The 16,365-nt window shown below is 53.2% G+C and overlaps 1 protein-coding gene and 1 pseudogene across 2 annotated transcripts in view; both read right to left on the reverse strand.

Moving 5' to 3' along the window:
* The window catches only part of KCNK12 (potassium two pore domain channel subfamily K member 12), a gene marked incomplete at both ends in the record, with an annotated part of 51,328 nt that extends 37,172 nt beyond the window's left edge, over window positions 1–14,156 (reverse strand). The window contains one exon of the mRNA XM_082851626.1: window positions 13,766–14,156. Coding sequence (XP_082707752.1) covers window positions 13,766–14,156 — 391 coding nt within the window. The remainder of the gene's footprint in view (window positions 1–13,765) is intronic.
* A 264-nt stretch (window positions 14,157–14,420) lies between these two features.
* LOC309970150 (archaemetzincin-2-like) overlaps window positions 14,421–16,365 on the reverse strand; it is a 96,508-nt pseudogene continuing 94,563 nt past the window's right edge. Inside the window, exons 5-8 of the transcript in view lie at window positions 15,268–15,339; window positions 15,019–15,177; window positions 14,682–14,889; window positions 14,421–14,560 (exon numbers count right to left, since the gene is read on the reverse strand). The product of the transcript in view is annotated as an archaemetzincin-2-like (transcript). The remainder of the gene's footprint in view (window positions 14,561–14,681; window positions 14,890–15,018; window positions 15,178–15,267; window positions 15,340–16,365) is intronic.

Raw genomic sequence — 16,365 nt, forward strand, 5'->3', positions numbered from 1 at the left:
TTTGAGCTGGAGGCCATAGAGAAACAGCAGACTCAGGAAAAGCTCTCTAAACTTCCCCTATCTGCCCAAAGGTAGGGTATAAATTTTCCTTTGTGAAGGTGTCCCCCCCCCGCCCGCCCCGCTCTCCTCAACTATACCAGGAAAGAAGAACAACTCTTAATAACCAGAGACACTTCTCATCCCAAGACTGCACAAATTGGAGTCTGCACAACAAACCTTGCTAAAATAACCCTTACCTTCCTTTCCCCCATATATTTACCTTCTCACAAGTTACCACTCCTAGAAGCCCAGACCCTTTTGCCTTTGCCTTATCACTTCTCCACAATTTACTGCTCTTTGTTAAAATGGTATATAAGCCTCAGGCTTAACTGCGTCTTTGGATCGTCAGTTCTTTTCTATGAAGCCCTCCACATGCATACATAATAAGACTTTTCTCATGTTAATCTGTCTTTTGTCAGTTTAATTTGCAGTACTCCAGGTATAAAACCTAAGGGCATAGAGGAAAAAAGGTTGCTTCCCCTACAGGTTAAGTGACATTGTCTGGAGAGAGAATCCAGGGAGAAAGGTCTAAGGACTGACTGAATGTGGGGTCCTCTAACAATGAGAGATCACACAAAGGAGGGGATTCAGTGAAGGAGACAGGATAGCAGCCAGTGAGGGTCAAGGAGAGCACGACGTCTCAGAAGCCGAGAGAAAAGAGGATTTCAAGGAGGAATGGCCAGTGGTGTCAACTATTGCTGAGTGGCTGAGTAAGATGAAGACAGGGAAGTCATCACTGGATCAGCAGAAAGGAGGCCATGGGGGATCTTATAAGAGCAGACTCAGTGGAAATATGGGGTAGATTCTGGACCGATGTGGATCCAGGGGAGGAAGGGAGATGTTGACTACTCTTTGGAGAAGCTTTCCCGTAAAGAGGAGCAGAGAAATGGGGAGGTAGCTGGAAGGTGATGCAGGGGTCAAGGGAGGGGTCTATTAAGAAGGAAGAAAAGACAGCATTTTTGCATGCCAATGGAGGACACACTGACCATGTATGGGGCGGGTCATGGCAGAAACAAGTCTCTGAGAAGGTTGGAGGGGATGAGACCCAATGAAGCAGGCATTTGAAAGTGGACAATCTGTCTGCTGTCATAAGGCAGCAGCAGCTCCCCATGATGAATGGATCAGCGGTTGTAAAGATGAGAGTCCCTGTCTGATGACTTGTATTTTCTCAGGGAAGTGTGAGCAGAGAGTGAGGGCTATGGGAGGCTGGAGGTGGGAAGAAGAGGGGTAAGTGGTGAACTGACACAATAGGAAGGTAGTAGGAGGGTCTGCCAGCATGGAGTGTCCGGCTGGTCCCCAGGGTCACTAATTTAAAGTTGGACCAGTCAGCATGTTTGCATGGTTTTCTCCAGCCATGTGTAGCGGCTTGGGTACAGGTAAGGAATAGGTGGAAAGCTGGCATTTTGATGGTACCAAGTTGGGGACAGGGACACAATGCAGGGAGAGAGAGAGAGGCAAGGAAGTTAAGGGTGCTTGCAGAGGGAAGCACCTCTGAATCTAAGTTGGATTAGAAAAGAAATGAGGGCCCAGAAAAGATGATGGAAACATAGTAGGGGACTGCCCGTTTGGGGTCCAAGGAATACTATATTGGGGCAACAGTGGATGAGAGCTGGAAGGATGGGAGGTGGTGATCAGAAGGTGAGCTTTGAAGGCAGTGCAGTTCACTGGTCATAGCAAGGGCATGGGTAGAACAGAGTACCTGCCAGAGTGGGACAGAGAAAAACATTGCTGTAGGTGAGATGGTCAAGGAATGTGAGGCCCAGGTCTTGGATGAATCATGCCTGGGAGACTGGAGGGGAAGGCAGTGAGCCAGACTTGTTCAGTGAACGAGCAGGAGATGTTCCCTGGCAACCCCACCAGTGAATGACGGAGCTGAAATTCTAACCCAGGCCAGGGCCCTCACCACCTGCGCCTAGCCACTACACTGCACTGCAAACCGTCTCTTGGTGTTGCAGATTTCTTCATTCTTAACATGGAGACACGTACAATGCCCACCTGCCTGACTGAACAATGCACATCGAGGAGCTTTTATAAGGCACTTTGCGTCCGTTGGGCATATGCTCCGTCGGCTGGACGGCTCCAGTGGACCTGGGCAGCTCGTCAGTACAAGACACACCACCCGCATTAGCTCTTGAAACACACACTTCTGAATTGCCCACTGGGTCATGTGTATTGCTCACTAATTCGACCAGAAGCCCTTGACTTTAGGCACTGGGCTGCCTCAGGGATTTGGGGTTTGTGTGAAGGTGGCAATGGCAGTAAAGGGGACTTGGTGTGGCTCTGGGTTCCTGACATACTGGCCGCACGTTGCATCTCACTGTAAATGCACTGGTGTGCCTGGAGAAGCCCCGGAGTGAAGACCTTTGCAAATTGAAGCTTTCTTTTACAAAGTGAATCATCGTCTGATTTGTAAGTGGAGATTTTCGTATTTTACTTTTCCTTAAACTGGTGCCTAGGTAGAGTTGAGAATCTTGGAAACGGCCAATTATTCAAATTTAGGTTCTTTCCACAAATATTCGTGGAGCCCCTCCCATGTGCCAAGCCTGGTGCTAGGCACTGGGTGATGGAGCAGAGAACAGGAGAGACGGGCTCCTGGGTGCTGGGGGGGATCAGGCCCCGCAGTTTCACTCAACGTGGGGAGAGTTTTGTGTTTTCCTTTCCCTCTCCGGCCTGGGCTGTCCCTGAAGCCTTTCTGGCAGGTCCTGGTGTGAGCAGCTCACCACGAGGTGCTCAGAATTCCGCACACTTGGCAGCTAGGGAATGAGGTCGTGGCCATTTGGAAAGCATTAGGGAAGAGTCACGCGGAGTGCGATTCGGGGCTTGTGTTTATCTCAACTGTAACTTTCCAGAGAGCTGGGACACCCCATTCCAATAAAAGCTTCCCCAAGTATTTTTAGAGGCATTGTGATGGTGCTGGGCTGTGTGGATAGGGGTGGTTTTCTGGATTTGTGGAATTGCATTTAGTTACTGATAACACTTCTGTCCAATTTGTGAGCCAACATCTGGTTTCTAAGGGGTGTGCCATGGGCTGGTGATGGAAAAGGTAGAACTATTGAGCCGAGAGGCAGAACTCAGCAGGGCTTCCTTGTGGCTGGAAGCTGTGGCCAAGGCCAGGGCCAGGTGGGGCATCTGGGTTGGTGGGGGAGCTGGGGCCAAGAAGCCTGGCCTCATCGTTCAGAATTGAACTTTTCCCACCACTCCTGGGGCTCTGGGGGCTGAGGCTCAGAACTGTCTGGTTTGGTATCAATCCAGTGATTCTGCCGGGCCCCAGGCAGGGTAGGACAAGGACCCAGCTGACTCAGAGAGCCACGGAGACAGCACTGTCCGCCAGGGGAGCCCCAGCCAGAATGAGCTAGCTGTCTCCTGCACACCTGCCAGGCGGGGAGGGAGACGGGGGTGCTGGGAGGTTCCTGGAGCCCAGCCTGGGCCCAGGTTTTTCTACTCTCTTTTTATTATTTCCAGCAGTCCAAGGTTTTCAGTTACTCACACTCCTTTATTCACTCCATCCATTCAACATTGATTAATCACCTACTTTGTGCCAAGCACTCTGCTCCATGATGTGCAGAAACTACCTCTTTGCTTTTCAATTATCCCCATCTCCAGACACGGTGCCCACTTTACAGTAGTCATTCAATGCATGGCTGCTGCCATATGGCTATTACTGTCATTAACTGTAGCAGTGACAAGCACTACTAAGACAGAGCTCCTGACCGGGAGGAAGGAGAAAGGATACCTACGATGTTCTGGGTCCGGTACCAGCCTTTACCATACCTTACCCCACCGAACAGAGGCTGGTATTATTGCCAGGGAAACTGGCATAGAAAGAGGTAATGACCACGTGTCTGGGGGCAGTGAGAGGGGCTCCAAGAAGGTCCCGCTTTAGTGGCCTCGTTTGAGCTGCGCCTTGAAGTCCAAGTTCACTTGGTGGAAAATGGAGAGAAAGGGGAAAACATTCCCGGTGGAGAAAACAGCCTGAGCGATGGCCTGGAGGCTGAATGTGCCTGGGGTTCAGGGGTGGGGTGCAGGAGGGATGGCCAGAAGTTAAGAGTGGCTAGAGCTGGGGATGCACCAGCAGGTGCTTGGTTTCATGCCTTCCCTCAATGTCTGGGTGGGTTTGCCTCCAGGACATGACCTTGGACAGTCCTGAGCTGGCCGTGTGCCCAGACGTTCCTGGCTGATGTGCTCAAGTGCGGACCTTCCGGTTATTTGCTTTTCTGGTCCCGCCGCTCTGTGGCCACTGCTGCTATCCCAGGTGCAAGGCTGAGGGCCCTCAGCTCATGAGGTCCTTTCTCTGGGCAAGAGCTTGGTGTAGTTGGCCCCCAAAGGTCCCACCAACGGCTCCCAGAGTTGTAGTGAGCTCTGCGTGAAGCACCATGCTTTGCCTGCCTGCAGCCTCCCTCAAAAAGGGCGCAGCGTTGTGTAGGATGGAAAGCTCAGTGTAGCCACTGGGGCTACAAGGAGCATAGCACAGCCAAATCCAAACCCCTAAACTGTGCTTGAGTCCTTGCTGGCACCACCTCATATTCACCTCTTCTGCCCCCACCGCCCCCAGACCCCAGACTGGGCTGTGACTCTTCTCCCTCTGTGGTCGTGCATGGCTCAGGGGCAACAGAAAGGATGCCATACAGTCAGGAGGCCTGAATCCTCTATCCTGCCATTGACTCCCTGCTGTGTGAACCCAGGCAAATCGCTTAACCTCTCTGAGCCTGTCTCTTCGTCTGTGAAATGGGATAATAGCATCCTCTTTGCTGTCCTAGGCTTTGGGGGAGGTTCCTGAATAAACATGGGTAAAAACACAGTAAACGGGCAAGCACGACGTGTGTGTGTGTGTGTGTGTGTGTGTGTGCGCGTGTGTGTGTGTGGGGGGGTGACAATCAGTGAGACCAGCGATGTTGCGGTTACCCTCTTTCTCCCCGGAACAAAGGCCCTGGCTGCTGGCATGGTGGAGTCTGGAGAGGGAAAATGCTGGCAGGCCCTGCAGCCTCCCCTGTCCTGCCCTAGGACAGGGAATGCTTTTTCTACCCAGCAGGGGAGCTGAGTAGCCCCAGGGTGAAGGGTACAGAGTAAGGTTTGGGCCTGGGGACCTGAAGCAGCACCCTGGCTCCCACCCAAAGTGGGGCTGTTCACCTCAGTGCCGTCCTGCAGCCTCCTCCACCCGCAGTCCCAACACCAGAGTCGCCTCAGAGAAGCGTAGCGAGGCCTGGTCTCAGCCCCATCTGGCCTCTCTGCTGGTCTCAGCTCCACGACCTCCCCCTAAGCCCAAGCACTGCCAGGAGGCCTCAGCCCACTAAACCAGGATGGTGGGCAGGGGTGTGGCTCCCCAGGGCTCTGCTCTGGGGGTGAGAAGCAGAAACGTAGCGGGGGACAATGGTCTAAACCACCGCTCAGTCACTTGTTCAGTTATTCACCATACAGCTTCTTTAAAAAGATCAAAGAGCACACACGTGAGGAATTATTAAGACATTCTAGTTGAGGAACCAAAGAAAATGCATTTTAAAAAGCACCCTCCCAGGCCAGTTATGTAACAGCGCAGGACAGCAACATGCCCCAGAGACAGCGGCCGATGAGAGGGTGGCAGATGCCACAGTGCCGGGGCGGCTGAGACCCAGAGGGCTGTACGCAGAGTGGTGGGTCGGCGATGAACTGGGCCTCGGTTTCCCCCCCGTGCAGGGTGGCAGCCCAGGGCTCACCCAGGAGGCTTGCCCAGTTCTGAGGAGCTGATGCTTTCCAAGGGTTTGCCAGGCACTGCACACGTGGATTAGCTCATCCAACCCTTGGAGGTGCCCGTGGGGTAGGGAACATTGTTATCCTCACTTTACAGAGGAGGGAACTGAGGTAAGAAGAGGCACATCCTCTCACTGGGAGCACATGGCTTGTCAGTGGCAGAACTGGGACTGGGACCCAGTCTGCAGAGTTGGTGCATTTAGTCTGCACTAAACTGCACCAGAGGATGTGAGCGAATAGCCTTCCCAGATAGGAGAACATCAGAGCTGGAAGGGACCCACGTGACCCCGGCACTCCCTGCTTTTAGGAATGAAGCCACTGAGGCCCTGCGTGGTGTCGTGTCCTGCCCACAGCCGTGCAGCCAGTGAGGGGCAGAGTGGGCCCAAGCTGCCAGTTCCTGACTCACTGCTGCTTCTCTCTTCCCATGCTATGCCCAGTGCAGTCTGGGAACCAAGAATATGGGCGTCACTGGGAGCTAATGAGGAATGCAGTCTCAGGTCCCACCCAGACCTACTGAACAGAAAGTGCTCTTGCACTTTGACGAGAGCCTGGTGATTTGCATGCACTTTACTGATTGAGAGGCACTGCTCTGTGCTACCCTGCCTTCCTGGTCGGCAATATCTGTTACTGTGAGAATAATGACATTGTATCCAGACACTGTAAAACTTCAAATTGCAAGATACCGGAAGCTCCATCCTGGAGTCACCTGGGATCTGGGGGAAGTGACAGAGTGGGTCCCCCAGAGCTTAATCCTTCACTGGGCCCTGCACACCCATCCTGCTAGTGAGCTTGGGAGCTTAGTCCTGAGCTGGGCTTGCCCGAGCCCAGGGAGGAGGTGACACTCACAGATGGTCCAGAGCATCGTCACCAGAGCCACTGGCTGCTATGGTCCCCCAAGAATTAGAGCTGGCGGTTGGCTAGGGAATGGCCTGGTTTAGGACAGAACTTCCTGGGGCCAGAGCCTGACAGCCGTGGTGGCAGCTCCCAAGAGCTGGTTTGGGGTGAGCCAGGGGGCCTCGGTTCTCTCTCACTCTCTACCAGCACCTCTCCTGCACCGTCTCAGTCCCATGGACAGTCCTTTGTCCTCAGAGCCTCAAGACCCTATGCCTCCCCAGACTTCACCTCGTAGAAACCCTGCCACTGACCCCAGGTGAGATCAGAGCCTGAGACTGCCCAGCACGCCCACCTCAGCCCCACATTCTGGTTGGCTGGCTGGCAGCCCCTGGCCAAGCCCTAGATCCTGGGAAGGTCAGTGGAGCTGGGCAGAAGCAAGGGGAGGGCTAGGAGACTAGGGAAGACCCTGGGCTGGGGCTGTGAACAGAAACACAGTGGCTTTTTGCTCCGTCTCACCTCCTCTGAATCTGAGGCCACCACGCAAGGGCACAGAGAGTCCCACTGTAGCTGATGGGGGTGGGAGCCCTGAGCTCCACCTTCGAACACAGACCTAAGGCTCCCCCACAGCCTTCAGATGCAGCAGGAGCTTCTCCCTGGAGGACCCTCCAAGGCACTCGACTTACTTTGCTGCTCCTCAGATGCCCTACCCGCCTCCCTCCAAGCTCTTCCCCTTTGTCTTTGATGTACTGTTCAACTTTCACCCCTTCTGGGAAGACTGGTATCTGCTCAGAAGAGCCATGGCGGGATCTGGTTCTGTACTTGTCCCATCATTTGCAGGGTGTGTGTGTGTGTGTGTGTGTGTGTGTGTGTGTGTGTGTGTGTGTGTGTGTGTGTGTGTGTGTGTGTGTGTGAGAGAGAGAGAGAGAGAGAGAGAGAGAGAGAGAGAGAGAGAGAGAGAGAGAGGGAGAGAGAGAGAGAGAGGGAGAGAGACAGACAGAGAGATCTTCAGCAGTATTCAGGAAACTTTTCCAAGGCGGCATGAGAGCTCAAGGACCTCAGAGTCCACATAGGCAGGTCCTGGGTCAGCACCAGCTCTCAGCAAATGCCCCTCTGACTTGCTGTGCAACCTTGAACACCCTCTCTCCTTCTCTGAACCTACGTAAAATGAGGAACAAGGCTAACTTAACCCTCTTCAGGTTGGTCTTGGAGGAGCACCAGGGCTCCTCAGAGAAGCTTTCAGGGAGTACATGGCATCTAAGGGGAGGCCTGACGGGTGGGGCTCCAGCTCCCCTGTTTTCTGTAACAGGCTGCTTGTTGGCTTTTGTTGACAAAATGGTATAAATGCCTGGGGAAAGTTCTGGAGGATTTCTATGGTGCTCTCCAGCTGGAATACTCTAGAGGTAGGTGTCTGCTCCATGTGGCACAGTTCTGGGCCAGTCCAGGCTGGGGTCCTTGGGCACAGTCAGGACCAAAGGGAAGAACCCTCTCCCTCAACTGGCTTGGCCCAGGAGTGGTGGCAGACATCCCGGGAATGCAGGGGACAGGAAGGAAGAAGGTCCAGGTACCCCGTCTCTGTCTTTGATGGCCGGGCAGCTGCTCCTGTTCTCCTTCCTGCCCTTCTCCACCCACCCAGAATTTCCCAGAGGAAGTGGCTCTCATTAAAGCAAGGGAGGCTGAAGATGCTTTAGTCACTGACTTGTTCAGGGGTCAGCTCAGCCCCTGGGAGTGAGTGCAATCCTGGAGTAAACCAAGTGAATCTGTGGCCTGTTTCCATGGGGCAATCTGCTGGGTAACTGTCCAGTCTCTTCTAGGCTTGTAGAGGTTGTAGGCTCAGCTCAGGAGAGATGAGACAGTCCTTCACTCCAGAGGGACTGGCCCCAAGAGCCATGAAGATGGTAGTGTGCCCTGACTATCAATTTCACTGCTGGGAATTCAACTGAAGGAGATGTTGCGTAAAGAAAAGGCCATCTTCATAAAGATGATGACTGTGGCATTACTCACAACAGCCCCCAAATTGGGAACCACACCCAGCTACACAGCAATAGGGGTAGTAAATTACAGAACATCAGTTACATAGAATATTACGCACCCATTAAAATTAGTATGTAGAAACATGGAAACAACACTGATCAAAAAATGTTACCAAAAGCAGCTCAGCACTTGTCAAGTAGTTCCCTTTCCTTTTCCTACAAAAGGTGACAAAGAACTGCAGGGGAACTTGCAAAAATGAAAACAGTTATGTTAGGGCAGAGTATTAGGAGTTATTAGAATTACTGACTATTTACAATGTGCTGGGTTCAGTGCTGGGTGCTGAGGACAGAGCAGTGAATTAGAATGTATTTCCTTGCTCTCCATCTACAGCTTCAAATCTAATGATGGATTTTTTCCCCTAAATGTCCTTCAGAGTTGTCATAGCATCATCTTCCAATACAAAATAGCTGATGAGAGAAATAAGCGAGGAAAGGTACTCCTCTCCTTCTGGGTAATGTATTTCATTCCCGGCATCAGAGCCGCCTCCAGCTGGATTACATACATGTCAGAAGAAAACCGAATGTAAATGTGGTAGTGACATTTCGGACTCATAATGTCTTAGTTTCCTTTGAAGCAAAAACATTTTAAAAACTCCATGTTAAAAAAGAAGTAAAAAGTTAGGACTTGAAAATTAAGTATGCCTAATTCTGAAAGTAGCAAGCTAAATTATGCAGTGCCAAAAGTGACATCTCTTATACCTACACCATCCCGGCTACAGCGGCATGGTTTTAGCTTTATAGCTAAAATATGCTGCCAGAAAACCTAATAAAAGGAAGCAAAAATATTTCTGTTTATATCAAGCTGCCATTTGAGAGAGACTTTTAAATATGTTCTTCTCTATGTGTAAATCTGACAGCAGTTGCATAATTAAAACCCCAGTGGAGAGTTTCCTTTTAATCTTTTCAAAGTAAACCAATAAAACATCCTTTAGGATGTGAAATGATGGATTAATACTCTTTGGATTGCTTGAATATCTTTGAGCTAGGGCCTGACTCCAAGAATACTATTTAGTACTAAAAGAACACCAGCCAGTGTCTTTCTCTTTAGGAGTTCACGTAATCACGGGAGATGCAGATGACATGCCAAAGGCGACACATGCATGGTTATGAGTTCTGCTTGTCTTGGATTTTGTTAAATGGAGGGATGAATAAATGGATGTATTTACATTAAAACAAACTTGATTTCAATCCCCTGGGAATATGTCATGTAGCATAAATGGCAGAAATAATAACTGCCCAGGATTTCAGTTCAGTGTAAGGAATCAATATGAATAATTTAGACCACGAAGTGGATTTTCATTTTGCTTAAGCTATTCAGACTGACTTTCTATTCAGCCTCAACTACCACTGAACAGCCACTGGCAAATCTTCCCACTGGGTCTATGTTGTACGGACAGTTGCAAATTACCTAGCTCCGGATATGGGCCTTGTTCAAGCCAAATGTCAGGACAAGTATTCTATCTCATCATGGTGTTTCATCTAACATGAGTACACACAACCACACCTGAATTTTTCTTCTGTGTCTCCCTCTAGCTGAAGGCCCATTCCTGCCCCTTCTTCCCCTCCCCTACACACACACACACACACACACACACACACACGTGCAAGAGAAGGCAGAGAGAAAGTGGCTGCTGTCCTTGGACCAGAATTTACCCGAATGTCTCCTACTTGCTAGCATTTCTGTCTCTAACCTTCTTGGTACTGGCTCTTGCCTTCCCAGCTGTCTAAGACCTACCAGATGCTTCTAGTCTATCTGACCTCTAAGATGTGTCTGATCCTTCAAGTTTTCTCTGGACTTAATCAACTGTTGGCCTGACCAACAGACCAGTCCTTTTGCTCAGCCCTGCTGTAGTGTCTGTCAGACACACACACAGATACAGATACACACACATACACACACACACACACACACACACACACTCGTTATTAAATACTTCAGCCTCAAACAGGAATGTGCCCACCAATTGTATCAATGAAACTGGTAGAATAAACACTGCATAACTTGGATTCTGGACCCAGCTGAATACGTAATTAACTGTGACCTGAGACACGTCCCTTAACACTCTGAGCCACACGGGATTGGACCAAAGGACCCCTCCTTGTTCCAATAATCATTAGTGAGGCTAGCCAAGATGTGGCGCCCATGAACACTGCAATCCAACTGCCCATGTTGGAATATGCTTCAACCTTTGTCTTGTAGAATAAGCTTTAACCTTTCAACATATTAGCACTTGGGGCCTGATATACACAATATATCATATTTATGGGATGAATGAAGAAAGGGTTTTCTACACTAAAGTCTAGATGAATCATTTAGTTGGGTCTATACAATACAAGAAAATGTCCACACTGCTGCCTGGACCATACACACTGTGATATTCAAATAAAACCGAGTGCATGCTAATTTTCCTCTTCGCTGGATGAGGTGTCAGATAGAGAATACTGACTGCCCATTTTGGATTCGGCTTTGGTTCCCTGAGCTGCAGAATCCATAAAAGCACCAGTAATAATAATTGTCTCTGAAGACTCAGGGCATTTAAGGGAAAGGAACTACATAAACAGAAGTGAAACTGACGTAGGTAGGTCTTTACTTAAATCTCATCCAAGTACATTTTGCAAGAGAAGCCTGAAATAAAAATCATGCTACTTCAGGATTCAGCAGAACTTATGTGACAGAAGTGACCAATTTGAACCACTGCCCCAGACCACGTCAGCAGGTGGATAACTGATAGAGACCCTGCTACTTGTGTGGCTTTCTTGGCACCTCTGCAAAGGGGCTAGTTCAATGCCAAGCTGTCCACTGGCTGGTTCTGGTCCTGAGTGCAGCTCTTCTCAGAGATAAATATCTCCCTGCAGCAGATTTTGGAAACAATGTGCTGGGTCATTTGTAACATAGCCACCAGCTTCAGCATAGCCTCCTACAATGCTTGCCTACATCCCCAAACACAAATCAAGAAAGAGAACATAGTTTCTTTCTGCTTGACTAAAGAACAGCCAATCCTGCTCGTAGATTAAGGGCTCGGGCTTGGAACAATTTACCAACACGCTGACTTGATTTTGTGCAAAGAACTGACAGAAGCTGTAGAAGCCATGGCTGGGCGGTGAATGAAGGCATTGATGGGAGCTCATCAGAAAGGCACAGAGACCACAGGTCACTGGAATGAGGCCCCATTTGGATAGGCTCATGGCCTGTAGGGGAAGGGGACACTGCTCCCACCTTTCCCTTAACCTGTGGGCTCCATTAGGAAGCCAAGGTCAGAGCACACCGCTGGGAAAGAAAGGCTGTGGCTGCCCAACTTGTGCACAGGTTGCCTCTAGGTGAAAGCAAAAGGGTGTGTTTACAAGAGGAAGAGCATAAATCAATAATGAGCTATGAACACATGATGTCATCTTCCAGGACTAAGCATCTTTAGTACTTTTAAAGCACTTAAAAAAAAAAAAAGAAAAAAAAACTCTAGTTGCTATAGCAACCTGATGCAGCTCTTAAAAGGGGATTTTTTTTAAGGGGGTCATTTTATATCTTCAATCACCATAACAACATGATATAGCTTTTAAATGGTATTTTTATCCAATTTGTGTGTACTTTGGACTTGGGCCACATTTGCCTTTTCTATTTAAAGTCATCAGATCAAACATGACACATGAAAATTCATTGAAAGGAAGCCCTTTCGTAGACTATACATATACACTCAGAGAGCCATCTCTAGCTGCTCATATCCTGCACATGGACGCAGTCTTTCTCTCTGCCTCCCAGCAGCCACCTACAATGGCTTACGCTGGCCAGTTAGTCCATTCCCCCGTCTCTAAGCCGGCATACCAATCCAGCCCAGAACCCACCCACAGAAGGCAGGCCGGTGCAATCCCTCACCTCTCAGCCCAGTGAATCCAGTCCCCTCCTCCAAAACTACCACCGGGGGATAGTGCTTTGGGGTGACTAGAGGCATGACCAGCCAAGGGCCTTCTTCCACCCTGGGACTGGAAGCAGGAGGAGATGAGACACAAAGTCTTGCCAAAGTGAAAATCTTGTATTTATTCTGCACTCTATACAGTAAAGGGAAGAGGTCTGTTTCACGTGACACCCAGGGCCCAGGGAAAGGGGGAGGGATGGGGAAAGTGGGTGAGAGGAGAATAAAGAGAGGGACAGGGTGGAGTGGGGAGCAGTGATGGCTCCACAATCTCTACAAGAGAGGCTCAGAGGAGGGGCGAAAGAAAAAGGGGGGCTTCGAGGAATAGTTACACAGCATTTTTTGTACAGTTGCAAAATCATGAACTATTTTACCAAAAATAAGAGGAAGGGATGATGGAAAGTATAGAGAAACTACCCCCTGCACCCAAGCTACCCGCTTGGTGCCACTATTGGTTGGACAAGATAGCAAGGTAACAAAGAAGAGAGGTCAAGAAATTGGAGGGGAAGCTGGAAGAGGGGAGGGGGGAAGTAAGAGGAGAAAACCAGAACCAGAGCGGCTGCAGTCCTATTCTCCAAGTCTAATGGGGTGGTGTAGACTGTAAAAAAAAAAAAAAAAAAAAAGCGAAGGAGATCTAGGGATTCGTCTGGGGAAATGGTCGCCTTCCCCAGGGTAAAAGGGCTGGAGGACTCTGAGGGAAAACGCGTGTAAAAGAAGAAAGGAGAAGAGAAGGGAGGTAACAACGCTGTGAGTGGAGAGAGGAAGGGTTTTCCAAATCACCTGGATGAGGAAACCGAGGACTAGGGGGCGTGAGAAATAAGAAGGAAGCAGCAGGCCCCTGATACATGTTCTCCCAAGTCCTTTTTTAGAAGCCGAAACTGAGGCACAAGCGGTTAGGTCACGCAGTTGGCAAGTGCTGGAGCGCGGGCGGCCCCCCGTCTGCCCAGCGCCCGGGTGAGGGTTTTCCCCGTTTGGCCTCTTTGCCAGGCAGTCACCGCTGGGTGCGCGCCGGAGATGGGCCTCTCAGGCCACCTCCCGCGCCGAAAGCCAGTAAAGAGGGAGACCGAGCAGGAGGAGGGGGACGGGTGGGGAGGAGAGGGCGAAATGAAAGTAGGCAGCGGGGCCTCAGAAGGGAAGAGGGAGCCGAGGGACGCGGCTCGAGCCCCGAGCAGTGGAAAGGGCGGCAGGTGAAAGACGCGGAGAGGAAAGTCGCCCGCTGGGCGCGCCGCTCACCTATGGTCGACACCACGGTGCCCACGAAGTAGAAGGCGCCGGGGAAGTCCCAGCGCGGGCGCAGCGCGTCGGCTCGGACGCCGGCTGCCAGCGCGGCCTCGTAGTGCCGGAGGAAGGCGCGCAGCTCCGGTTCGGCCACTCCGTGCGCCGCGCTGAAGTTGCGCAGCGTGGCGCCCCAGCGCGCCCGCGCCTCCGCCTCGCCCGGGCTCTCGAGCGCCGAGAAGACTGTGGCGCCAGCCACCAGGTAGAGGCCGATGAGCGCTGCCAGCAGCACGAAGCGACCCGTGTCCTCGTTGAGGTGCGAGCGGCGGCAGCAGCAGCAGCAGCAGGAGGGGCGCGGCAGGCGGCGGCGGCAGCGGCGGGGCGGGGGCCGGGGGCTGCGGGAGGACATGGTCCGGAGCTCAGCCCCGGGGCCGGGGCGGCGCTCGGGGCCCGGGCCGCGACATCGCCCCCGCGGGAGCAGAAACGTGAGGATGGTGACCAGGGGTCGGGGGCCGCCGCGGAGCCCCTCGCCGCCTCCTCCAGAGCCCGGACGGCGGGGCGCCTCCGCCTCCTCCTCGGCGCTCAGGCCGCACACGGGTCCCGCGGCCCTTCGGGCGCCGGAGCTGGGGCGCTCCTGTCTGCGCCCCGACGCCTGGCCGGCTGCCGCGGCTCCTCACCCACCGCCCTCGGGCGCGGGGGTCTCAAGGTAGGCCCCTGCCGCCTTGTGGCCGGCGTCCACGGGGCCCCGGGCCTCATACTCCTCTCCAGACAGGCCGCGGGCTGCGGGCGGGGCGGGCTGTAGAGCCCGGGCGCCTAGGACAGGGACGGGAGAGCAGGGCACGAAGAGAGACCCCGGGCGCGTCCCATGAGACGTTCCCGGCTCAGCGGCTCCCCAGCGCAGGCTCCGTGGGCAGTCCAGCTCCCGCCCCCGGGCTTGAGCTGGCGGCGTCGGCTTCGGAGCCTCGGAACCGAGCTGAGTCCGGGGAAGCGCTCCCTTTCCAGCTCCAGCCGGAGAGCCGCCCGGCACGGAGAGGCGGAGTCACCGGCTCCCGGGGCGGGGTGTTGGGGGGTGGGGAGTAAGGAAGGGAGAGAAGGGGTGGGGAGTTGGGCTGCTGCGACGCCTCCCTGTCGTTCTGGCTGCACTAATGCGGGGCACCGAAGCAGGTGTCCGGACTGCGGTGCTGGCTACCACGCCGCCAGGGAATACCGTCCAGCCCCTCCCTGCGCTTCGGCTCCGGAATCCCTCCCTTCTGTCCAAGCCGCCGTCAAACTTTGCTCAACTTGATGTTGTCCTGTGGTCTCAGGTGCTGGAGGCTGAAAGACGCTAATGCCCTGACGCTGGGCTCTCCAGCTCCAGTCCGAAGTTTAAGTTCCCTGTCGCTCGCGTCTTCTTCCTGCATCCATCCACAGCGCCAGGTCTCGGAGGGTTCCTTTGGGGAAAAGATTCCGCTTAGGAGCGGGGAAAGGGCCACTCGACTCGGGGCGACCGGAGAATGAGGGCGTCTCCTCCCCCTCCCGACCGAGCGGGCGGCCGGCGTCAGCACCGCGGACAGCGCATCGGTGCCGCAGCCGCCGGGCGGGCGGCTCTGGGGCTGTGGGGACCCGCGGCGCGGGACGAGCCGGTCACCCTGCTGCGCTGTGCTTCCCCAAACCCCCGGTTTCCCTTTCTACCTCCCTTGTGTCCCCTCCACCCCTAAGGCAGGTGCGGTCGCGGAAACGGAGAGCTGACAGGGAGGGGACGCTGCGGAATAGAGACGGGGGAGGAGTCAAGAGCGAGTAGAGGACCAAGGTGCCACGGGAGGAGGAGGCCTTCGGGCCCACCGGCTGCTGGATCTCCCTTCGTCACCCCAACCCTCTGACCCTCCGGTCCAGGGCGGGGAACGCTGGATAAGAACCTGGCTGCGGCAGGGTGGGTAGAGGAGGTGCAGGGAGAGCCCACTAGCCGGCTGCCCCGAGGCCGGCGGCGGGAAGGCTGGGTTCTTGAGCGCTGAGGAGGGTGTGTGTGTGTGTGGGGGGGTACATCGTCGCCCCCTCCGCCGCGTGGCAACAGGGAAACACGGCGGGGGGCTCGGCCCCAGCGTGGGAGCTTCTCCGCCCTCCGCGGGCCGCCTTTGCCGGGATCTCTAAGTTCTGTGTCGAGGAACGTCCTTGGTACAGATAGAAAACCGTCCTCTTCTGGCAGCCAGCCCCTTCTCCGTCCGTCCCGCTTCCACAGGAGAGGGGGACCCTGATGATGATGAGACGATACAGATAACAGAAAATGAAGATAATTATGGAGGCTGTGCTTAGCTACCCTAGGTGGGTGAACCGTGACTAAATACAGAACTAGCCCCCCACCCCAAGTCTCGGGCGGTCTGGTCTCCACAGCAGAAAACACTCAAGCTAAGGCCGACCCAGAGTAGTGGCATTGTCAGTCCCCTAAGCGTCTAGGGACTCAAAGTCGTCCACAGGCAGGGGGTAGGGGTGGGGTTTGGGCAAGAGAGCTGTCCAGAAGCTGAAAGGCATCTGACTTCAGATGTTGCTTTACCCAAACCAGGGCACATCGGAGGCCTGGATCTTCCTAGAAGTTCTCCTCCAGTTTATGGATGGAGCCAACTATACTCCCCTTTGTGTTAGGG

This window comes from Leucopleurus acutus (assembly GCF_964270905.1).
Source record: "Leucopleurus acutus genome assembly, chromosome: 12".
Lineage (NCBI taxonomy): Eukaryota > Metazoa > Chordata > Mammalia > Artiodactyla > Delphinidae > Leucopleurus > Leucopleurus acutus.